A 26,186-nucleotide genomic window follows, 5' to 3' on the forward strand; every position below is an offset into this window, starting at 1 on the left:
TTTAGCATAGATTCATCCAGTTGAAACTGATATTCCCTCCACACCTAGCCATGAAATATTAGTCCCACAGAAGTCGATGGTAAAACTTCTGTTGGATTTATAAAAGCTTAGATTTCACTGACCAATATGAGTTAACAAGAGTTATCAAGACACAAAATGAGATTAAACTAGCTAAGCGAGACATAAAGGGTAAAAAGAAAACATTCTACAAATGCATTAAAAGCAAGAGGAACACCAAGGACAGGGTAGGCCCATTTCTCAATGTGGGGGAGAAACAATAACAGAAAATGTGGAAATAGTAGAAGAGCTAAATGACATTTTTGTTTCAGTTTTCACCAAAAAGGTTAGTAGCAATTGGATGTCTAACATAGTAAATGCCAGTGAAAGTGAGGTAGGATCGGAGGCTAAAATAGGGAAAGAACAAGTTAAAAATTACTAAGACAGTAATTACTAAGATGGTCTAGATAATACTTAGTTCTGCAATGAGTGCAGGGGACTGGACTAGAAGACCTCTCGAAGTCTCTTCCAGTTCTATGATTATAAGAGAATGGACATTTCCTCATAAGTCTGAACTATACTATCCCATCAGTTTTTAAGCTATTACCATCAATAGAGTTCTGCTTTAAAAATAATCACACAATATGGGCCTCTGATTTTTTCTGGGAAAATCAGATGATTAACATTACTTTAATAAATTAGACCACGACATGTTGAAATATAAAACGAGTTCAATTTTACTTCAGATATATTTCTCATGATTCACACTTATTAAATGCTTTATTTTTCAAGTAAAAACAAGACGGTTACATAACATATCATTGGAGTACTTAGATAATAACTTAAAATAATAACAAAATAAACATGGGTGTCAAAAGTAACAACAGTATCAGACCTAGAGTTGTGAACTATCTAGCAATTTGCTTCAGCTTGAATGCACTTCTATTTCTTCAAAGCAACAACTGCATAGCATCTGGGGGATTTCACAGGATCAAATAACTTCACCAGTCCAGACCAGGCAATGTTGTCCTGTAAAATGATATATGATTAAAGCACATAAAAATGCATTTGACCTAAAAGCAAAGATATGGGAATGGGTCCATATTTTTAAATACAAAACTTCAAAAAAAGAAAACTCTAACTTTTATGCAATACATGAAACAGTTGTGAACTCACAAAATAATGCTTATGAAAAGTAAAACAGTCTGTGGTTTAAAGGCTTTAAATTATTTCTTACATATTGTCATGTGAGTCTACCACTCACTATACAGATCTCTTCTTTCATGAATTACAAGCAGTGAAATTAAAGACAAAACCCTACTAACTTTACTCATTCAAATAGTTCCACTGAAGTTAATGAGATTTCTCACATGAGTAAGTTGACTTGGATATGGCCCTGACACTTTGTATAGTTTCCATAATTTCTATTTCACCTTGTCTAGAAAAATATAATTTGTGAGTCAACCAGTTACTCCTGAGGGAATTCTGCACCAAAAATTAAAAGTATGCACCAAAAAAAATTATATATATATATATATATATATATATATATATATATATATATATATATATATATATATATATATATATATTTCTGTGCACGATATTTTAAAATTCAGCAAATTTTATTCATCAATAAATAAATGTGGAGGTTCCTGCATGGCAGTGGGGAGCACACGCCACTGGCTGCATGGAGGTAGGAGATCACCCTGTAGCACCCTCTCCCCTGAGCCAGGTACTTGGTGGTGAGGTTGCACCCGACGCTGACCCTGAAACACCCTGGGGCCCTTCCCTCTGCAACAGGTGCACCAGGTGTGGGCAGGCAGGCTCAGCCCAGCAGGATCCAAGCATGGGGATTCAGGTGTCAGCAAGCCAAACGGCACACTCCCTCACTCAGCAGCTCTGTGCTCACAGAAATAGGGGGAGTAGTGGTACATGACTCCACAATGCCCCCCCAAACTATTCCCATGGGCATCCCCAGCCCCAGGGTGATTTACCTCTCCACTGGCTGCTCCGGGCACTGGAACTGACATGCCTGTACTGCTGGGGAGGAGTGCATGACTGCTCTTGTATCTTCCCTTTGCTTCCCTATCATTTTCTCTGGGGAAGCAAAGAAATCTACAGGGAACATGAATTCTGCACGCATGCAGTGGCGCAGAATTCCTTCAGCAGTAACCAGTGCAAAATTAAATCTATGGGTACATTAAATTTAAAGAAGGTAAATTAGTGCTAACTGCAGAAGGTCTGATCTCCCAGTTTTGGAAATATACAGATCTCTTCATGATTTATAGCTAGTTGGCATTTGGGAAAATACATCATTAGATATTTCAGAAACGCCTCTCTCTGTAAAAATACCAGTTAGAACAAAAGCAAACATTTATTACAACTCATTTGCTCCAAGTTTACTGTAGAAGAGAATAAAACAAAACTTTCCTTATGATAAAATGGAGCTATTAAAATGAGACGTTTATAGTGGAAAAAAGAGCTGCTCACACAAATGGGCTTAATATGAAAAGGTCACAAAACTTTATTTTGACTATAGCCCACAGTAGAAGCTTCAAAGACACCACCATAACCTTCTAACAAATTACCTTTGGATGGAAAATGTGTTATTGGAACAGCATAATCAGATCATTACTTCTGAGTTAATTAGGACAAGCTGAGACTTAGTGGTGTAATTCAATGGAAGTCAGTGTAGTTGCACCAGGTCTATATTTGGCCAGTTCAGATGGGCTGTATGTGACTCAGGTGCAACTCAATTGATTAGATAACTGAAAAAAACCACTCCCCCCCACTGCATATCTTAACTAAGTAGGTATAAAAATAATCCACATGCATTTTGGACATGATCCAAAGCCCACTGAAGTCCACAGAAAAACTGCCATTGAGATCAGTGGGCAGCAGATCAGTCCTTACAGTATCATTAGTTGAAAGCTTTAGTATACACAGGGCAATGTTTGTTTAGTACTTCCAGTGTTAATTTTAATGATTAATATACTAATACTTGGTATGGAATAAGATTTGTAAGGGTTTTAAAAAAATTTTTTACTGTCGTCTGACTAGTAATTACCATACAATTAAAAGAACATAAACTTTACTGTTGCAGCTTTGCTTAAAATAATAATAAAAAACCATCTGCTGGGCATATGTTTAGACAAAGATGGAATGAATACTTACATTTTTGCAACTATGATGAGAATAGCAAGTCTGCAACAGGGGCTCTTTGGTACTCAGTAAATAATTTGGTTAAAATAAACAGACTTAAGGTAACAAAATATAAAGTAAACACACCTTCTCTTTGAGGTAGCAAAGACGGTCCAGAAGTAATAAAACTTCTATACAGGGAGCCAGAACAACTTTCAACTGAAAGAAACGTTAGACACAATCATGGCTTTAGGAAAGGAAGCCAATATACTACAAAAAAGACAGCTCTGTCCCCCAGAAACACTTCTAGGAAGGTGAATCATTTTTTTGAGGAAAAACCTTTATAAGTGCCACCTTGCCAGTTCTTCCCTATCTGACATTTTCAGAAAAATCTACTAAAGATCAAAAGTCCATGGAATGTTATAAGCAGGGCAAGTATTTTACTTGGCTGGCTCCGAGGCATAATCTAATATGCAAATCATACTATAAGTGGCAGAAAGCTTTTGAAGAGGGAAATAATTTTTAGAAGACTTTTTTTTGTGAAATAACTTCATGGAGACCAATCTGGTTTCAAAAGGAGTCTGACATTTCTTTCTTCACAGTCATAATCCCCCTTGAAAAAGAACCTTCCATGTGTTCTCTTTATTATTTTACAGATACCTGATATAGCTCTGGAATCGGATATCCTCGAAGTGAAGTGTTTTTCTGTAGACAGTATATATCACAACATAAGCTGGTCCACCACCACCACATAAAATTTGACAGGGCTGTATTCTAGACTAGCACATATATACAAGGTAATGTTTTTAATCCTTTGATTTTACCATATTAAATGCTTCCAGCTCATTCATTCTATGCTTGTATTTTTCATAGTAATCCATTATACCGCTGTCTGGGAGCTGGGAGGGGAAAAAAATGGATGACAACAATTAAAGCCATTCCTATTACCTAGCCCAGGAAATTTCTGAAACAACATTATTCTTTCTAATTAAAAGTGATATTGTCAAATGAACTTTAGTTTTGGTTTTTATGAGTACTTTTCTAAGGCTTATAATGAGCCATTTTTCTGTTCTCAATTACCCGAATTCTTCGATTAACGTTAGCCTTTTCACTAACATGAAATATTCAGATATATTTATTACTCAGAAGCATGAAACCATTCTTAAATGAGCATTATACAATGAAGTGGAGGTAACGTTCCTATTTCTTTCAGTGAATATCTCACATCAATTTTTACCAAGAAGTACAAAAGGGCTCACTTATAGAGCTAAGGCAGGAGTACGATATGTCATGGTAAAAGGAGCAGGAGTCAGGACTCGAGGGTTTTATTCCTGGTTCTGCCACTTACTCGTTGTCAGGCCCTGGAAAAGTCACACACTTTCTCTGTGCTCCAGGTTATCCCTCTGTGAAATAACTATAATACTTCCATATTACTTTTCCTCACTTGTAATTCTCTGCAGTTTCCCTCTCCTTCACCAGACTGCCTGGTGCGGTGTTGCCAATGCCTGTAATATTGCAGGTGCTGCAGTTTGGGGCTGGTTTTGCTGAGAAGACACAGGCAGCTCTGGAATTTTGCCTGAGCCATGTGCGGCTTTCCCCTTTGGCTATTAGAAGCCATTATGCTGCCTGTGTTACAGGCACAGGGCCGGCTCCAGGCACCAGCGAAGGAAGCAGGTGCCTGGGGAGGCCAATACAAAGGGGCAGCACTCCATCCGTTATTGGGGCGGCACATCTGGGTCTTTGGTGGCAATTCGGCAGCGGGTCCTTCAGTCCCCCTCATTGTCTTCGGTGGCAGCTCAATCTTTTTTTTCGGGCAGCAAAAAAGCTGGAGCCGGCCCTGTACAGGCAGCAGCCATAGGGAAGCTGTGGCACATCAGAGCTGGCCCCTACTCCAAGTTTGGGTGCAAAGAAGTTTGGCAGTACAGTAATGGCTTAACACCTCCCCCGGTGCAGGAAGAGTGAGTTAATGAAGATAAGAGCTCTGGGGAAGCCCTCTCACTGAAGACTGGAGATAGGGGGACAGCTACTGGAGAATACCATGGGATTAGGAGAAGAAAAGCAGGTGGCTGCAGGATCCTGCAGAGGAGGAGTGGGACTGGGGGCTGCAGGATCCTACCTAGGGGATCCTCCCAGGATGGAGCAGGGCTGCCTGCCAGCTGGGACCAAGGAGAGCTCTGGGCAGTGAGAGGGGAGGCATCTGGTCATCCTGGTCCAAATTCTGAAAGGATGCTCAACACAGCAGCCACAGTTAAACATGGGCAAGTTATCATGCGCATTTTTCACATGCAAAGTGTCTGATTTACATATGCACATCAAACGGTATTTCTAACTACTTGATTTATGCACACCACTGTATTTATTCTACACACAGTTATCAGAGTTGCAAGTGTAAAAATTTGTGTGCTCAAAATGTGAAAAATATTATATGAATGTAGAGGCCATATTATTCTGTGAAAGTTGGACATTATGCTCTGAATGCAAATCACCAAAGGAAACAAAGGCCTTGTCTACATTACAGGGGGAAATTTGATCTAAGCTGTGCAATTTGAGTTCCATGAATAGCGTAACTCAAATCAACGTAGCTTAGACCTATGTATCGCACAAGATGCAATGTTGATGGGAGACGCTCTCCTGTCAACTCCCCGTACTCTTCTCAATCCGGTAGAGTACAGGAGTCGACGGGAGAGCGATCTGTGGAAGACCCGATACATCAACCGCTGATGCATCGATCACTGCTCGTCAATCCCCTGGTTAGTGTAGACAAGCCCAAAGAGTATGCCTGCTGCACTTGCCAATTCTTCCTAAGGCTTCCAATTCTGCAGTGAAAAAACTGGAATGTGCTCCTAACATTCTCAGGCAATACAGAACATTGCACTGTGGCCAGAGTCTCTTCCCTCCTCTCCCTCCACAAATTCACACATTTTAGTTGGTTTTGGGATATATTCAAGTTACTTTAAGTTTTAATGCACTATTGGAAATAATGTGATTTTGTACATGTGGTTCTTGCACCCTTCCTCTGAAAAAAAGAAAGCCACAGATCATGATTTTTCCTTTAATTTCCCCTTAGACTGTCAACACCATTATGTAATCCTCCACCATTTTCCTGGAACAGCTGTTGCCAAGGAGACACATCCAGTACTGCTCTGTGGTGGGAGAATGAGCAGGGGATTTTAGATAAACAGAGATGTGCTTTCTTATTTTACTGACCAAAATACAAAGCTTTAATTCCCAAGTGAGAGAACCATCCACTGTGCACAAATAGCTGTACCAAAACCACGATCCCCTTTTCTTTTCCTCTTAAGATAGCATGACACAATGTAACATCATGTGCCATTTATTACTACTTTATATTTTCTTATGTGAGTACTGAGAAGCTCTAATAGGGACATGGCCCCACTGCACCAGGTACTGTACAAATGTCTATGAAGAAACAATCCTGATTCTGAAGATAAGTGACACAGAACAATGATACAATCCTATGTATATTCCATATACATACATATGTATTTATTCCAAATCTTATGGTTATAGGTGGATAAATTGCCAACTAACCTCATCTTTATTCCACTCAATCTAGCTATTGGATGATTTCTTATCAGCACTGTGGTCTTGAGGAAAGATTTAAAGGAATGGGTATCAGCATTACAGATTAGCTCAAGGTGAGCGTTTCACATGTAAGGGACATTGTGGAAGGCAGTATGAAGATGTTTGTGTGAGAAGATGAAAAACAGGCCGATGAGACTCATGTTGTTCGCAGAATGGAGGACATACATTAATAATAATCTCATATTCTCCAAATGTTTTTATACCATGGACCACATTTTAATAGAAGTCATGGACCCTTCCTCTTACAGTGAGTGTGGTCCACCTTCCCTCCCATTCACAATCATTTAGCAACTACAGCCATTACTTACTCATAAACGTAGTAGTAGGAAAGTAGTTGATATACTTTTAGATTCTTTTAATGCAATTTAGCAGCTGGAAACAAGGAGGAGAACAGCTCTCCATGGACCACGAGCAAGTGCTCAGCAACCACCATTGGTCTAATCTGATTAACCCACTACTCTGCACTACATCTTCTTAAAGTGAAACAATCCAATATAAAAACAAATACCCTACAGCTAAATTCCAAGCCCAGTGATGCTTGTAAACCAATGCATGACAATTGACAATATTTTGGCATAAGTCAGTGGATAGCGAAGTCTGTTTTCTCTTTCTTTAAAAATGTAAGGCAGCGATCAATTTCACAGACTCCATCATCACTAGAAACTAATTTGGGGAAACACAAACAAAGGACAGGGGCAGGTGCTGAAATGGTAGTAGTTTAAAGTGAGAGTGGGGAAGCAGAAAAGTAGTAGTAGCTAGGTACGTAATAGCATCTCAGGACACATAAGGCTAGGTGGTTAGATATAAGGCTGCTGAAGTTATGCTGCATTATGAAAAGAAAGTAACAGCATTAGAAAAGAAAATCACAAGGTGTTACACATTTGTATTTCAAAGCAGAAAAAAAAATCATGTTATACTGCTTGAGAAATAATATGCAATCATGTAATTAAAGATTACCATACACTTATACACAAGGAGAGGGAGAGTAAAGTGTACAGTTGTTATTTTGGCATTTCCTCCCTTGACTGTTTAATTGCATAGGTTATAATGTTCTCAACATAGTTTTTGTCTGGAATTTCCTAGTTTGTTTTAACATTAAAAACAGCCACTCACAAAGCTAAGGCATTTAAATTCTAGATTTTTGAAGCTATGTTGGCTCTACAAAAAAATTGGTATCTAAATTACCTAATGAGGAATGGACAGAACCCTATCCTAAACATCTTAGGAGATCTACAGGACAGAATCTCTTTCCCATGAAACTTCGTGCAAATCATACAGGAGCCCTTCATAACTCCTGGGTCCTGACAAGCTCCATAGAGCCTGAGGGTTTCTGCCTTTACTCATGCACATCTTCAGTATGTATTTCACTGTGCAGCTAAGTCTGTCATCAATGCATGCGTAGCTCATCTTGCCTTAGCTACACCCTTTACAAGTTTAGTGAAAAATTGCATGCAAAATATCTCACTGCCAATGTGGAACATGCAATTTTGAAAGGGTCATATTTGAGTCAAATTAACAGCAAAGGTCATTTGAAACATTCAAACCATTGCTCTCCAGTGAGTGAAAAATCAGCAGAGAGGACCTTCCAATATGTTGATCTCCCCCTCCCCATGCAGAAGAGATAGGAGGTCAGCTGTCTGTATAGCACCATCCCCCCTCATTCTCCTGGCATGCTCTCCATAGGTCCAAGAGCCATGTATGGGAAAGGAGCAGGCCAGCAAGTAAGAGTGACAGATTGTTGGGGGGCAGGGGAGGGAGAGGAGTGTATACATTGTCACTCTGGTGCAACTAGTGGAAATGCCATATGGAAATTAATGTAGCCAATGGCCTTAAAGATTAACATAAGAACATAAGAATGGCCGTACCGGGTCAGACCAAAGGTCCATCTAGCCCAGTATCCTGTCTACTAACAGTGGCCAATGCCAGGTGCTCCAGAGGGAGTGAACCTAACAGGCAATGATCAAGTGATCTCTCTCCTGCCATCCATCTCCACCCTCTGACAAACAGGCTAGGGACACCATTCCTTAACCATCCTGGCTAATAGCCATTTAAGGACTTAACCACCATGAATTTATCCAGTTCCCTTTTAAACGCTGTTATAGTCCTAGCCTTCACAACCTCCCCCATCCCAAGGAGTTCTACAAGTTGACTGTGCGCTGCGTGAAGAAGAACTTCCTTTTATTTGTTTTAAACCTGCTGCCTATTAACTTCATTTGGTGACCCCTAGTTCTTGTATTATGGGAATAAGTAAATAACTTTTCCTTATCCACATTCTCCACATCACTCATGATTTTATATACCTCTATCATATCCCCCCTTAGTCTCCTCTTTTCCAAGCTGAAGGGTCCTAGCCTCTTTAATCTTTCCTCATATAGGACCCTCTCCAAACCCCTAATCATTGTAGTTGCCCTTTTCTGAACCTTTTCAGAATGATTATTTAACATTACATTAACGTTGGTATATGGCTGGAGCACCTGCAAGACACAGCTCAGCATAGAATCATGGAGACAGAGGGCCTCCATCTGGATGCTCCCCACTGGACTCCAAGGTCCACAGGATGTCAAAGGATCTATTGGGTGTGTGTGCTGGACCCAGTTTCTTCTACAAGGGGACAAACCATGGATGAATTCAGAGGGAAGTCCATGAAGAGAACATCACATAGTTTCCCAGCCCCTATGCAGGCATCTCCACATAGAGACATTATCTGGCCTAGTAAATTTAAGGCTGGGATTTTAAAAAGAGCTTGATGGGATTTGGGCACCCAACTCCCTTAGGCTTCTTCAAAATTTCCAGCCTTAAATACTTGTCTTACAATGGCCTTAACATGCAAATCTGTACTTAATACTATAGGAAACGGAACACACTGAAATGAAACTATTTCTTACTTTTGACACTAATTTAGAAAGGAACATAATTTCCACAGAAACAAATGCATGAAACCACAGTATCAATTATTATAAACAGTATGCTAATAACTGATGCAGGACTGAACCCAGTATCTTTTGAAATATAGACTTAGCTGACATGGATCGTTGGCTCACGTTAATAAAGTATGAGACTGTTATATCTGGGATTTAGGTGGCCAGGCCAGTAATGTCTGCTGGGTTGGAACTGAAGGCAGGATTTGAGACAAGTTACCAACCCAAGTCAGGAGATGGGTACTAGAGTCAAGCTGGGCCATCATCAAAGGCAGGAGTCAGGACTAGATACCAAGCTGAGTAAGAAGACAGGTACCAAAGTCAAGCTTGGCTGGGGTTTAAGACAGGAGTCAGGAGCAAGATAGGGCAAAAGACCTCGACTGTAGCAGTAGGAAGTCAGAGTTTCTACTACTGCTCAGACAGTTCCCTGGGGCAACTTTCTGGTTTAAAGAGCTGGTGTGGACCAATCAGGTGATCGTAGGGCTCTGTCACTCTGGCCTCTTCAGATGGTATGTCCTGTGGTGCCTGACACTCCAGTAATTGTTGGATGCTGTATCATGTGGTGCTGTGGAGGGGTCCATTACTCAGGACTGCATAACCCTGGGTTCTAGACCCATAAGTCCTTCTAGAGACAACAGTTATGTACACTGCGCCTTCAAAGCAGGCTGATAAGACTTTAATATCTGTAACTATTTCTGTTTGGTAGTCATACCTTTTGAAAAATTGTGATTAAGTATAATGAGAAAATTAATGTAATATGAAATAATGATCCACACAGACTCATAGACTTTACGGCCAGAAGGGACCATCATGATCGTCTAACCTCTTGCACATTGCAGGCCACAGAACATCACCCACCCATTCCTATAATAGATCCATAACCTCTGACTGAGTTAATGAAGTCCTCAAATCGTGATGTAAACACTTCAAGTTACAGATAATACACCATTTACACTAGTTTAAGCCTGCAAGTGACCTGTGACTGATGTTGCAGAGGAAGACAAAAAATCCCCCAGGATCTTTGCCAATTTGATGGAGGACCCCGAGGAGCTGCTGGGACATCTGCCAGTCGACTACCTGGAGGAGCTGCCAGGACTGCCACCAGTCGAGTATTCTGAGGAGCTGCTGGGACTGCTGCCAGTCGAGTACCCTGAGGGGCTGGTGGGACTGCCAGCTGCTGAGTACTCAGAGGAGACTCATGAGCAACGAGGCCCTACGAACAGGTACAGGTAGGAAGTAGCCCAAAGAAAACCAGACTTTAGTCTGGTTGTGTTGCTAAAGCTGCAGTCAGCATGTTTTGGGAGGATCCCTGCTGACCCAGTGGTGGGACCACATGCCACTGGATGGGCCCTGGGCTGGGATCTGGTGGAGTAGGATGGGCTTGGGTCCCCCTATCTTTCCCCCTTCACTGCCAACCCCATAGTTGGAGATTGGCTGCATGCTCACTTTAGGCCCTCAGGCCTGTAGACTGTCTGCCCTAGCGAGGAGGTTGTGGCTATAGACTATTTGTTGCTCTTCCCCACCCTGAGGGCTAGAGACTATACACTGTTCATTATTGTCTGCCCCAGCCAGGAGGCTATAGACTGTGTGTCGCTCTGGTGATGCTGGTACTAACAAGACACATATCAATTGTTTAAAAATATGTTCAAGGAAATGACAAAAATTGCTTTGGATACATTTTTGTAAGATGATAATGATAATGAATTTTAATTAACACAATGATCTACATATTCTCTACACAGTATCAGTCATAATCTAGTTAGTTTTACCACTGAAAAATGAAATACTCTGGAATTCTCAAAGGCACAATCTTAATGTAGCAAAATTGAAATAAACGGTATTTTTAACGAAGATTAAATAGCTTAAAAATTCACTGCAAGACCAATGAACATCAAGTCCCCTTGAAAATATCCATATCCTGGCTCAAATTAATGATCATAAAGGAAATGTACCAGTGAAATTATTACAGTATAAACATTCTTTAAAAATGAATGGCATCCAATTCCTTCAAAGAATCTTAATAAAAACAACAAGCTTGTTTTATTGTACAGATTAAAACTACTACTGCTCTATATACTGCACAAATGAAGGGTTGTACCAATAAAAAGCATCCCATATCATAAGAATAATAAAAGACAGCAGGTTATGTGATGATAAACATTTCTCTTTATGTGCTGCATAAAAAAGCTACATCAGGAGATTAAAATATTTTTCGTTCTGACTTCTAGATCCAAAATGACAAATATCAGAGCTGTTTAAATTATTTTTAAAGAGAAGAAAATGTCTCTGCTGCAGGGTTATTGTTTTAATGTATGCAATTTACTGCTGTGCCATTAATTTAAACACCACTAACGTTATATTGTGCAAAACTGAAAATGAAAAATTTTAGGCACAGCCAACTTTTTTGATGCATCACTATGGGTTTAGAAAATCAATCAAACTTACAGCAACCTATACAAACACACACACTTTAGGTAAACTGTGGAATTGCTACTGCATCTCCATAGCACATACTTAACTGGATGCTTCTGGAGGAGTTCTTAAATTGTGTGTGAAATATTTTGACTACAAGACAAAGTAACCATCATTAGTGAAAAAGTAAGCTATAACTAATACAGTAGCTTGTATGCTTGGATGTGATGACAAGATGGATTCAAGGTGATTATTTAATATCTTTTCTCTGTATGTGGAATATCAATTGACAAAGCTATTTCTATATAGAATTTATACTTGAATGAATTAACCCCTTCATGAGCTCAGGCTGCCACAAAGAAGCCCTGAAAAGTATAAAAAATAACACTGGTGCTAAGACATTGGGTGCAAAGAAGGTTGAAAAATGGATTTAAATAAAATTTAATCTTTTTGCATTAATCAGTGTTACTGTATTGAAATAAAACAATTAAAGAACATATATATTTTCCATTGTTTTCTATAAATAACATGAGAGGTAACTAGCATTACATTATTACCAAGAGGTTCCAGATTTTCATATTTAGATGTCCATCTAGGATAGAAATATTAGAAACTGAGCTTGTTACTTTCTTTAAACATATAAACTGGGACAACTTAGTGGTAAACTTGGAGTATATATATTAGCACTGAACTTGGCCCATTATGTTTTAATAATATAATGGATATGACATATGCACACTAAAACATAGGCTATCATAAGGGAGTTTTAAAAATACCTGATACTATAATGACAAATTCATAAAAACTAAATTATAAGACAATCTTGAGAGTTCTGCCATAGCAAGTTTTATTATACTTGAAGCCATTTTCTGTATTCCTGTATATTGGGCTGGGATGAATATGATACCTATTTAGGGTGGGAATAGTTTAGATTAAATAGATTATGAATCGTTAAAAGTAAAAGTAACAATTAAATGTAGTTGCAAAATACCTAATTTTTAATTTACCTGAGAATGTCTAAGTCCTGTTTCAGGTTTTCTGAGGCATGTACGAACACTTTACTCCTGGGGGAATTCTTTGTCAATGCACGTATGCAGAATTCATGTCCCCTGCACATTTGCTTCCCTGCTGAAAAATTACTTATGATGGGAAAGCAAAGGGAAGCTGAAGAACTGTCATGTGCCCGTCCCTGGCAGCACAGGCAGGTTAGCTTGAGTGCCCGGAGCAGCTGGTAGAGATGTAAATCACTGCCAGGAGAGATGGGAGAGGGGCTGAGCAGTTGTGCAAGTGAGAGAGCAAGAGCGAGAGACTCTTTCCCTTGCTATTGCAGCATGCTCAGCATGGAGGGGCAGGGCTTCAAGGTGTTTCTGAGGAAGTAGGCATGGGGCAGGCTCTGTCCCCTCTGGCAAAGCAGAATGTAGCAGCCTGCCTGCTTACTGAATTGTTCCCATTGTCTTTGTGAGTTCCCTCAGGAGTATAAAACAGGTGTAAAAGTTTTAAGGCTCCTTCACATTGCCAGAGGGATGTAAAGGACAGTATGGCCTTATAAATGCTTATGGTGCTTTCATGATTAGAACTGGTCTAAATTTTTGGACGGAAAAAATTTCCTATCAAAATGTGCTCCATGAACTGTTTGCTACTGACCTTTCTGGAGATGGTCAGTAGCCAATATAAACTGTAAGTTTGATTCCCCAGCCCTCACTTGCTCTTCAGCTGTCTATGATGTAACACGGAGCATATGGCTGCATATATTTGTTGACTAATAACTAGAAATAAAGGGTCAAACCTAGCTACATTACTATTAGACAGAGGGGGCTTGGGGATTGCCTCCAATGTACCCCACTCCCATTGTCCATCCCCTGTATTGCAGTTTAAATAAATGACCAAAATAATTGAAACCAGAGTGATTATATTGTGTTATTTTGACAAATAAAATATGCAGAATTATAAAATATTGTGCACAAAATTTTTAATTTTGAGAGGTAACATTTTTAATTTTTTGGCACAGAATTCCCCCAGGAGTAACACTTGTATCCTTGGCTGACTTACTGAGGTGGAAGGTCAGCTTGGTAGGCAAAAAATCCATAACCATGCATTCTCAGGAGTAGCAAAGCACCTGCAATTGAGTTGTATTCCTTCCCTTTTCCAAGTAGCCCTACTGCCTACTCTGCTTCCCGCTGAGGCTGCAGAGGGAGCTGGAATATTTTCTACCAGACAGTGGTAGCAAAACTGGAAAGAGAGAAAAAGAGACACTCTTCTTGAGGAAGGAGTTGGTATGACCCCCTGCATCAATCACCCACGGTATCTCTGTTCTGCATAAATGTGAAAGTAAGAAGTGCTCCCTCATATGATCACAGGTGACAAAGGCTATTTGGTGAATTAGAAAGTAAGAAATCTTCTGCCAGATAAGGGCTTCCTCTCCTCTTTCTACCTGACTGCCGGTGCTTTCTTCTTACAAAATTGTGTGTACGTATGTGAATGTGACTAGAACCAGTAAATGTGCAAGGGCAAAGAAAACATCTTTGAGAAAAATACTATCCTCACTCCTCCACTACCCTCCCTCACTCCACTACTGCCTTTTCCCCATGTCCTATCCATCATTCTATCAGAACTGCACAAAAAGTTAAGCAAATGTAGTGCCTCCACTGGGGTTATTTTTTAGCCCCAGGGAAGTGGGAGGCTTGACTGTCCTCCAAAGGATGAAATGGATCTAATGTAACAACATTCAAGGCACAAACAACCATTTAGAAACTTTACAGGCCAATCAGGAGCACATTTTTATCCTAAACTGTACATCACATAAAAGCAGGAATTTAGAATGAATTTTTTTGGCAGATTCCACACTATATAGCCATACAGATGACATTACTAATGTGAGAAAATGACAAAATATTCACGGTCCTCTTTTAGAAGTGACTTCTAGGGATTTGCCATTTTTGATCATCTTCTACTTGGACTCTAGCCACATATAAATCTCTCATATGTAGCCCTTCCTGCTTTGGAATGATAATGACTAGTATGAAAATGTTCTCTCTTACTCCACATCTCTCACAGTAATTTCTTAGGACTGAGAACCAATCCAGAAGCATGTTAGATTAGCTAGACACTTCACTTGTTTACACAGTTTTGAGGATTAACAGATGGTCATTATAGAATCAGAAACACATTAATATATACTTGTTCTCCATGCACAGATTTGCTTAAATATAAGTTTGTAAATGTAATATAACATAGATTTAATCTAAAACTGTACACTTCGTGCATTATTTAATATCCTCTTTAGATCTTTTTACTGCCTCCCTCCATTGTTCAAACTTTTTACACAAACATCATCTGGTTATATAATGAATTAAAGTACAGACAGAACTGGATCTATTCCTCTGGTCTTCTACAGCTGTGGAGAGCACAATATTGAGAGCAGTATGGTAGCACAATTCAGAGCAGAAGTTTAGGTCTATGTGGGAAGCTGAAAATGATAAGGGGTTAATTTATTAAGCAAAAGCCACTTATTCTGTTATCTCTGCTGCACTATTCAGCTTTTCTGATATACATAGCTTTAAATGATAAAGGTGAAATATCTCCATATTTGTGCAGAATAGTGGTTCATTTGGATCTATAATGAAGACACAGGAGACATGCTTATCATACATGCAGATTAAATAAGAAAGTTATGACAGGCTGACCAGCATAGTTTCAGCACAGGCAAAAGAATCCACATCCTTGATCTGAAACACAAGCATGTGGGAGGTGTGTTTATTTACTTTGGATAACAGCGTGTGTAAAATGGATATAATGTAAGGAGGCACTAAGTTACTATGGTCATGGAGGCCATACTGAGTATCTACATAGAAAGTGGGAAGCAAAGGCTTGATTTATACCAAGTTATCTAAGAGCTTAGTCAACATGGCTACAGGGAAAGCAAGGGAATTACTCTGGTTTTCCTATTGATACTGCCATTCAACTTATTACCCATCTGGCACTGGTCACTGTCAGAAGCCAGGATACTGGTCTTGATGGACCATTGGTCTTACCCAGTATGGCCATAATTATGTTCTTACCAGCTGTTCTATATCCACCTCCTTCACAGAATCAGACTAATCCACCTATCTTCCCTGGATTACAAAGGCATCTAGATGCTTTAACCCTATCTCGGCCAAACCCTATACTGAGTCTTTTCATGTTATCAGAGCATGGTAAGATTGGAAGGAAAACTGAATGAACCAGGAAGCGTTATCCGCCCATATGAGTAAAGGTCTCAGCTAAACCTTGTTCCTGGCTTTGATGCTGTATCTACAGTCTAGTATGATTTTAGGCCACAAAGAGGATGCAACAGTTATGTGGTGGAGTATCCATCTCCACCACACATGTCTTGGAGGACAAAGGAGAAGAAAAAGGATATTGTAAATGTATCTGGATAAATAGAGATGTTCATTAATTATAAACACTTAGGCTTTAGAGTGTATTTTCTGAGGGGCTTCAAAAACATTATTTAGACTATTAGTAATCATACAAAAATAAAAATAAAAAGGCATCTCACAAGTCATAAGTTTTAAAGTGAAAGTATTTTAAAGAAAATAAAAGTGGAAGTTAATCCCCAAACTGAATATACAAACTGAAATAATTTATCTTGGATAAATATTGTTTAATTCACAAAGAGCTGAATATGTGGATGTATATTCTAGTAATAATAGCTGCTCACATAATATATACAAACAGCTCCATCAAAATGCTGGCCACTTCTTGGAGTTTACATTGATATGTGAACTGTATGCAATATGAAATCAGCTGCTTACCTTTGACTCATCTAGTTCAAGCTTCTTCAGAGACTTTCTGACATAATCCACGAAAGAGGAAGACTTGGAGAAAATTTTACCAACATGCCGATCACTGCAAATGTAGTATTGAGGTTATTCTTTTAATTTTCTTACAACACAGAAGTTCTATATTATTGTTTCATAAATCTCAGATCCATTAAAAACATATACAATAGGATACTCTGTGAAGTTAGAATAATAATTTATTTCAATTTTACTTTTTCTTTTATCTAAAAATACATCAAAGCAAGCTAACCAATACCCAAAGACCTTTTTAGACCAAAAATATTATTACTCGTGAATACCTGAAATTATGAATGTGGTGAAGGTGATATTTTTTATTTCTATTCCTCTCCTAACATTGTTTTTATTGTATTGGATCCATCACACAGTGTCCATTTTCAGTGCCTCACCTGACAATATTAGCAAGAATTCAATGTTTATGAAAGCAGAACTTCTTCAATGCCAACTGTCGATCCAGGGACCACGTAGTAAGTTAAGTGATTCTGATCTTATTGATGCCTTGCAGATTTCTCTCCTAGATGTATGTGTAGCATGTGATTCTCATTTAAATTAGGCAATGTCAGAATTTTCCAGATTTACAATTTGGGGTGCCTCTTCAGAAACTTGCCCAATATTTGAATTGGTTGAGGCAAAGTGGTAAAGCAATGCACAAAAAGTACCAGAAGGCAAACAGAAGATGCACTCACATTAGCAAATTACATGTAATCTCCGTTTGAAATACCTTAGGAAAAAATATGTATAAATATGTTTTGTCAGCCCTCAGTCTGAATTAACTTTCATAGCCATCACCTACATAACACACAGCTCCAGGTCTCACTGACCTTGGTAGTCTTGTACTGTAAGAATCATATTCCCAAAGACATTAGCTATTCACAAATATTCTCTTCAATGTATTATTTATGCACAAACAGATTTTCCATAAAATATTAGTTAGGTATTATAACACTAGCGAACCAGGTGCCAATTTATGCCAAGATCCCCATGCCTCACTTTCATACTGCTTTCAAACACATAGCTGGAATTAATCTGGCTCATCTGTGTGTTAGTACTGTTAAAAAAAGTATTAGCATCATAAAAGAGTGCTTAGTATTTAGACTTTATTGAATGCTTGTAAGTTGCTGTATGCATTAATCTCCCTTATAACATCTGTATCACATATCTTAAGATAGTATTTGAGTATTTGAATTGTATATCTCTGTAATTGTGTAAATCACCAGACAGGAAAGGGACCTGAATAAGGGCTTGTCTACACTGGCACTTTACAGTGCTGCAACTTTCTCTCTCAGGGGTGTGAAAAAACACCCCCCTAAGCGCTGCAAGTTTCAGCGCTGTAATGCGCCAGTATAGACACTGCACTAGTGCTGGGAGCTGCACTCCCAGATCTGGTAGCTATGCCTCTCTTGGAGGTGGTTTTTTTTAGAGCTCTCCCAGTGCTGTGCCGCGACTACACAAGCCAGTGAAGACGTGCCCTTAGTGTGAAAGGCTGGCTTCCAAAAGAAGGCGATAGGTCCTGCCCAACACAGAAGACTGCTTGACACCAGATGAACTCTTGTTCATCAGAGGACAAAAGACTTTGTTAATTGCTCTCCCTGTCTCCCAATCCCTACCACGAAGAGGAGATGTGCAAACAAATTCCTCCCATCAGCTGAGCTGGCAGTTCAGAGGAGAAAGGTGAATAAAAATCCCTGATAAGGAGACACTGTATCTCTGTGCTGCTTTGACTCTCAAGGGCAAGGTTTTCTCGGCATAAGCAAGAGGTCCCCACTGTTTAGCCTCGGTTACCTCAAGGAACAAATAGGGCTTGCTTATTATAGATGCTTCTATTACTTTTTGAAACTTAAGACTGTAACTCCTTTGTGTATGTATGTTTACCTGCTTTAACCTTGTAAATAACTCTCTTATTTCCTTTTCCTAATTAACAAATCTTTAGACAGTTTATTATAGAGTTGGCTACAAGCATTGTCTTTGGTGTGAGATCTAAGGTGCAACTGACTTCAGGTAGGTGACTGGTCCTTTGGGACAGGGAGCAACTGAACATTGTTGTGATTTTTGCTGTAAGGGACCATCTATCACAAAAGCAAGCTTGCTTAGGTAACAAGGTAGATTGGAGTGCCCAAGGGGACTGTCTGTCCTTCCTTAGTTGACTACTAATACTACTGTAGAGTTTTGATTTGTGATGGTGGGTTGGGTCTATCTAAGAAAAAAAAAAAAAATTTGGGGTTTGTGTCCTGCCTCTTAACAGTCTGTCCTGAGGTTGGTACTCATGCTCATGAGTCACTGTAGGACAACTTGACAGGTATATTTTCTTAAACTATTTTACTGGAAACTCATAGAAAGCCTATTCTTTTCAACTTTAGGCCTATTCAAAGCCTATTGAAGTTGACAGAAAGACTTCCATTGATATCACTGGGCTTTGGGTCAGGCTCCAAGTTCTTTGTGTCAATCAACTTTCAATTTTATTTTATTTTATTTTTAGGGAAATAGGAAATTCCTGAGACTGTATTTTTTGTTATTCGAATGCAGTAAAACCTTTGGGCAAATGCAGTCTGAAGACTACTTAATGGCTATGCATTTAAAAGATTCTTTGGAAAAAATATGCATTTAGTGTATCTGTCCTACAAATCAGAAGCAGCATAGTTGTAACAAGAAAGATATATACTGAATAAATGAAGCTCTAAAAAGTCAGAATGGGCTCTTAATGACTCAAGGCATCATAATTCATTCTTTTAATTGTTTTAAACTGCTTTTTAAGTGTTATTGGATAAGGAACCTGACATCTTAAAAACTGCTGAACTGGTCCCACAAGGCTTCACCGAGACAAAGAAAATTACAGCTACTTCATCAAAACTGGAGACATCTAACATTAGCAAGCTTAAAACTGGGCCTAAAACTCTTTTAATTTCAAAACTGCAATCTTTATTACTTCCCCCATGTTACCTTTACTTTAATAGATAACATACACTGGTCTAGCCCATACTTTCAGTTTTTACAACCTAGTTCTCATGGTTTGTTCTGCTAAATCTTGTGTGTAGTTTTATTATACGTAATGTCAAGCAAAGGAAGAAATTCTTCTGTTTGGATGTTGCCCATCAACGGAAAAAGCTATGCTCCCACCCCAAATGCCAAAGACAATTTGCCACTGGTCCTGTGTGTGTCCACACTGGCTCTTAGACTCCCTGCTGCTCAACTAAATATGCACTGACAGGCCTTCAATCAGTAGCTGACTATGAGACCTATGATGAAGAAGCACTCTCAGATGCTGTCTGTATAGCTCAAAGCTGTAGTGGTGTGCTCACCACACGGAAGAAGGCAAGAACACATGGTGAGGGTTTAACCAGGCCTCAACTTTACTTGTCAAATTATCTTCAAGGTTACCACTGAGATAAAGCCCTTTGCCATTGTTCCTTTGCTAGTTTTAGGGGGTGCTCTCACCGCAGGGGGAGTCAATCGTCACACTAGGAGGTTTTCTGGGCACCTCCATCCACCCATAAGCATCCCTCCCACTTTGGGAGCTGAGGCAAGAGGGGATCTTAACCCCCACCCTGCTGCAAGATCCCCCCAGGGTAGCATTCTAGTCCCTGGTTTGCATTTCTCCCCAAGGGATTAGACATGTTGCTCCCATCTCGTAAGGAGATGTTGTTGCAATGCTCATTATGTTACCATTGTGTTTTAAATATGGAGCCTAAATCAGCTAGTTCCTGCACTGGGGTACCTGTCGAAAGTTGCAACAACTAAATGACTCTCACATAGGTCCCAACTGTGCCCTCTGTGTGGGAGAACCCCAGCCCTCCAGTTGTACAAAAACCCTAACCTCTAGGTTTCACTGTCAGGAAGGTGAAAAACCCAACCAGCCTCAGTCAACCTGGTGGTTTGGGAAAAACTCCTTCCCAGCCCCAAAGCAGCAACCTACATAACGGAGAGAGGGTGAGTCGACCGCTGGACAGATTGGAAAACAAAAAGTGGCCCTGAGCACAGGGCTATTTTTATGGCTCCAGATCTTATGTCAAATCCAGCAAGACCTCCAGCCCATCCTGGAAGTCCCATGGGGGGCCAGAAATCTTGCAGGACCTGATCCACCCTGTCCTGTATGCCCTCTCCCATCATGGGAGCCACCAAACTCACCCCTCACTGTGTAGTGAATTTGCCACAGTTGCCTACATGTCCAGTGCCAAGGACAGGGCTAATGCCTCTGCAACGCTGGAAGGGCAAGAGCTCTGTGTGGATGATATCCTCTGCATATGGATTCAGAGCAAATGAAAGAGCCCTGTATTATTTACTGACTGCATTCATAGTACAAACAGATACAGACAGAATATAGGGCCTCATTCTGCAACTCTTATGCTAATAGTTACAACTTGCAGAGTAAGGGAGGCAGAATTAGGCCTTAGTCTCCGAATCTCATACCTTTTGATGACACCGTAACATTCCTCTATAATAACCTGTAGAACAGCTCGATAAAACAATGATTCTGTAGGCAGCTGGAAAAAAGAAAGCAAAGAACAGCAGGAATGCAAAGTTGGCATCAAAATCAAGACCAGAGTAACTAGAATGGTGTTGGCTGCCTTACCTAATTACTGGTTTGTATTCTTTCAAACCAGTCTTATTAATCTGGGTTGAGAGGACAATTTACTAATTTTCCTGTTTGCAAGTTAAAATGAGTCAGACAATATCATAACCATAATTGTGAGAAAAAATAAACACAGGAAACTGCAGAGTTTGATAGGAAGTGGGTGGAGGGATAGGGATTATAGAAAAAGAAAGGAAGATGGGCCAAATTCTGATTTTCATTTGTAAACCCAGGGAACTCTATTGCAGTTAATGGAGTTATTCCAAAATTGCACCATCAAACTTCAGAGCAGAGTCTGGTCCAATGAATAAAAAAAGAGGCAAAAGGAAAACATACTACCTGTGTCAAAACATTTTCTTATTTATAGCTACTTTATCTTGGTTCCCTGAAACACTGATATCCATGCAGAAAGTACTGTGCTTATAAAAACAGTGCAGTGCATTTAAAACTTCATACCTTTAGGTTTGAAAGATGTGTTTACTTAAGAAAAGTTAATGCTTGTCAGTTAAAAATGTAGTGCCAAATGCATCTCCTGTGTAAACCCACTGCAGTCAATGGGCTTACAATGGGGATAAGTTGGCCTGTAAATCTAGTCTATTAAATACTTGTGCAGTTAGTGTGCATATACCAAAAAATGATAAATTACACAATCATGATTTAAAGTACTCAGAGAACAGAATTTAGACAAGGATTTAAAAAATGAGAGACAAGTGCGATATTCCCGCCAGAAGCAAGCCGCTGCAATAAATCATATAGAAATTCTCAATCACAGTTCCTTCCTATCTCCTACAACAGTGGTACTAAGTGAAAAAGTTACTGGTCACTACCCTGCAAGATTAGGAAGACATCTGGGATTTGCCTTTTGTATTTGTGGTTACATGATGGTAGATTACTTATACTATAGTGAAAAACATTACATAGCTTCTGGTTTTACGTTATCCAATATCTATCCATAAATTATAGCCAAATAAAAATGCAGTTCCAAATAAATATTTTTCAGTGAAAAAACTACTAAACATTCATGCTCATCCTGGTCTTCACATTTCAATTTTCAAACAGCTTATGAGCATGCAATTTAACGTAAAATATTGTTAATTTGATCTCAGGCTTTTGGAGATCTCAGGCTAGCAGTTTGGTCCACACCAATCATGCTCCTGTGCTGAGTTTGTATCTATTTTCTGAGCAAATATGGACCCAACAGTGAGTGCTGGGAGGATAAGAGGACTGGCTTACATGGTTTAGGAGTTTTGTCTGCAGTGTGCTGTACCAGATTCAGGAACACAACCAAGTACCAGGTTAGGCTTCTGGTGGGGCAAAATACAGTTAAATGTCTCTAATTACTAACCGAATTTTAACCATGGAATGTGATTCCAGAGAGCCAGGTATGTCAGTAACTGTTTGTTAACTTAATTAAAAGTTGTGTGTTCAAGGCCTTTTACATAGTATTAGGAGCTTTTATAATTGACTTGCTATATAAATAATAAAACATTCTTAAAATACATGGGGCTATCTTACACTGTCATTTTTGTTTCAGTAACAGAAATTAGTTTACTACTGTTCAACTTGTTTTAAAAGCTAGATGTACCTAAAGTTCCGCTTCGCGTCCTTTATTAAAATAAATTTTAATAAAAATTTGAAAAATAACTTTTTCTACTGTTCCCATAGAATTTTATGAACAACATTTTTGCAGTTTCATATTATTTCCTTGTGGACATGTTTTTGCCTCAAAAACATCACAAGTGGCATTATTGTTGGAAATCTCTGCAGAAATTACCAAAATTTAATGAGTTGGGAAGAGCCTGAACTAACTCCTTACTCCTAGTGACCATGTTGCTAGACCCAAAAACATTGTGGTTCTTCAGAATAAAGGGGTCAGTGAATCCTCTAAAGATGATCTGCACTGGGCCCGGAGCCTCTGTTGGATCAGTCCATGTAAGAAAGCACCGAGAGTTTGGAAAGTTAATTGTATATGTTAATTTGTTAAAGAAGCACTTTTGGATTTAGTGAAGAATATTAACCAGCATGATTAAGCATAAAATAGTTTACTATTAAAATAAGGTATTTTCAACTATATTAAAACTGTACTTTCTATAAAATATATGTTAGCTGACTCTTAATTGTCTGAAGAAAATAGATACTTTAGCATCACTATGTGCAGACAAGGCAATAAAAATGCAATTCTGTGGTGCTGAAACATGATATCACTCTGACTTTGATTTATTTTCTGTTAATTGTAGTGTTTTAGAACCTAGTAAGTCACAAGTTCAGGAGAAGGTCATGTATTAAAAGTATTCAGAAAGAAAAAACAGTTTTGTCATTAGAAGGGTTAAAATAAACAACATTACTTACCACTTGGCTGACCGCAACTCGTTCCAAAGCCTTTAAAAGTGAAGAAATTAAACTGCTATGTTTATTCTTTATCAGGGCATTTTATAATCACATTGTATAAAGCCTGGTGGAAATGACATTTTACAAGATTAATTATGTGATATAACATGAGCTTGTACACGTAAGAGTGTTAAAACCATTAGAGGTTGTTAATCAGTTCACTTCTGTTATTTAGGGTTTATTTATAGGACAAGCAATGATAACAGAATGCGTGTCCATATTTATATATCTCCTCTTCAATTTTTGAGAGCACTAAGGAAAAAAGAAATTTATTTTTTCTTGGCTATATTCCTATACAAGTATAAGCATAAAACAGTTCACTTTAGCTATTATAATGTATAGTTTAAACAATCTTTTAATTTAATGCACAATACATTAAAATATCTTTTTAAGTTTCTAGCGACTACACAAATGTTCATTTTCCACTTCTAGTACTTAGAGTTAAACAAAATAAAAACTTTAGAGAGACTGCAGTTTAAAATGTCATGTAGATCCTTTAAAATAGATTTTTCAGCCCATGAATCCTGATGATGTGAGAGTATTTGATTTTTATGATCTAAGGTGACAAAGAATTAAGAAAATACATGAAATGGGTGGAAGATTTTTCTACAGTTGGAAAGATATAGTACTTATAGGAATTACAACCGAAGAGTAAAATTCTCTGTGCAACCAAAGATAAATATGCAGTGAACACATTCTGTGGCACTGCTACAATATAATAAATAAATACCTCACAGCGTACTCCTCATACCATCCCTATACCCCAAATCCCCAGCATAGCTCCTCTCTCTACCACCTACTCCACTCCCTTGTCCCAGAGCTCACCTATCCTGCCAACCTGCACCCAGGATTTCCCTTCAGCTGCACCGTCCGCAGCCGTGCCCGCGGGAGGTCCGCTGTTCCCGCGGCTCCGGTGGAGCTCCCGCAGTCATGCCTGCGGCAGGTCCGCTCGTCCCGGTGGACCTGCCGCGGGAGCTCAACCGGAGCCGCGGGACCGAGGAAGGGCGGCGCAGCACACCGCGCTGCTTGGGGCAGCCTATTTTCTAGAGCCGCCCCTGGGCACAGTAATAGCACTATGGGCAGAGGAGAACTTCTTGGTATCCACCTTTCCAATAATTTAAAGGAGAAAGTTTGGAAAAGGAAACATGCTGATCTTTCTTCTGGTAAGATAAGTGCACTGGGTGCGGAAAAAAAATAAAAAAAAATTGCTCTGTGTGGCCACAGGCATCTCCAGCTGCTTGTTTGCCTCTGAAATAGATCATTCTATCCTTGTCAAAAGGCAGCCTGAGCTTACTTCGTCTCTCACTAATAAGGCCTAATCTACACTAGAAGATTAGGTACGTTTAACTACATCAGTCAGGGGTGTGAAAATTCACATCCCCTGGGCGGAGTAAAGCCAACCGAAGTCCCTGTGTAAACAATTCTAGGTCAACCTAGCTACTGCTTCTCGGAGAGGTTGATTACCTACACCAACGGGAGAATCCCTAAGAAAGAGTGGGAAATGGAAATTCTATATGGAAAGGAATGGGCCAATATGACAATTGATCTAGGGATAATGGATATATTACTGGGACAACAGAAGATGGCAAAAACATTTTGGGTGGGCTTACTGAAGGGTTTTAGGGTAACATATGGAGGTTCTAGAATTTACATTTGGTCCATATCCTTAACCACTTGAAATGTTTCATGCAGTTTGTTGAGGATGTCACGTTTAGGGGTGAAAGCATCCTGTATAGCAGATCTTAATAGCAGATCTTAAGGTGGCCATCCTGCAGCAAAAAAACTTCAGGACCAGACTTCAAGAGAAACTGCTGAGCTTCAGTTCATCTGCAAATTTGACACCATCAGCTCAGGATTAAACAAAGACTGTGAATGGCTTGCCAACTACAGAACCAGTTTCTCCTCCCTTGGTTTTCACACCTCAACTGCTAGAACAGGACCTCATCCTCCCTGATTGAACTAACCTCGTTATCTCTAGCTTGCTTCTTGCTTGCATATATATACCTGCCCCTGGAAATTTCCACTACTTGCATCCGACGAAGTGGGTATTCACCCACAAAAGCTCATGCTCCAAAACGTCTGTTAGTCTATAAGGTGCCACAGGATTCTTTGCTGCTTTTACAGATCCAGACTAACACGGCTACCCCTCTGATACATCCTGTATAACTGTCCTGACATGTTTCAGTCTTAAGATCTCTAATGTTAGCTCTGATCTCTTCAACCTTGACATATGGGCCTGAGTTGATTTTTGGCAGGTATCTGTGTGAGTGAGCAGCTGAAATTGAGGCTAACAGCATCTGTTGTGGTGCATCCTGG

At 39.4% G+C, this 26,186-nt stretch overlaps 1 protein-coding gene across 2 annotated transcripts in view; it reads right to left on the reverse strand.

Annotated features, from left to right (window-relative positions):
• Positions 1-494: 494 nt before the first annotated feature.
• The window catches only part of METTL25 (methyltransferase like 25), a 109,102-nt gene continuing 83,410 nt past the window's right edge, over positions 495-26,186 (reverse strand). The window contains exons 7-12 of one of the 2 annotated variants that reach the window (XM_039497216.1): positions 23,832-23,861; positions 21,320-21,393; positions 16,871-16,964; positions 3,966-4,040; positions 3,289-3,360; positions 495-1,026 (exon numbers count right to left, since the gene is read on the reverse strand). In XM_039497216.1, the coding sequence (XP_039353150.1) occupies positions 940-1,026; positions 3,289-3,360; positions 3,966-4,040; positions 16,871-16,964; positions 21,320-21,393; positions 23,832-23,861 (432 nt within the window). In that variant the 3' untranslated portion in view covers positions 495-939. Of the gene's footprint in view, positions 1,027-3,288; positions 3,361-3,965; positions 4,041-16,870; positions 16,965-21,319; positions 21,394-22,715; positions 22,787-23,831; positions 23,862-26,186 lie in introns of those variants that run through there. The other variant, XR_005587561.1, reaches the window with a different exon arrangement.

Source organism: Mauremys reevesii, linkage group 1 (genome assembly GCF_016161935.1).
Source record: "Mauremys reevesii isolate NIE-2019 linkage group 1, ASM1616193v1, whole genome shotgun sequence".
Classification (NCBI taxonomy): Eukaryota; Metazoa; Chordata; order Testudines; family Geoemydidae; genus Mauremys; species Mauremys reevesii.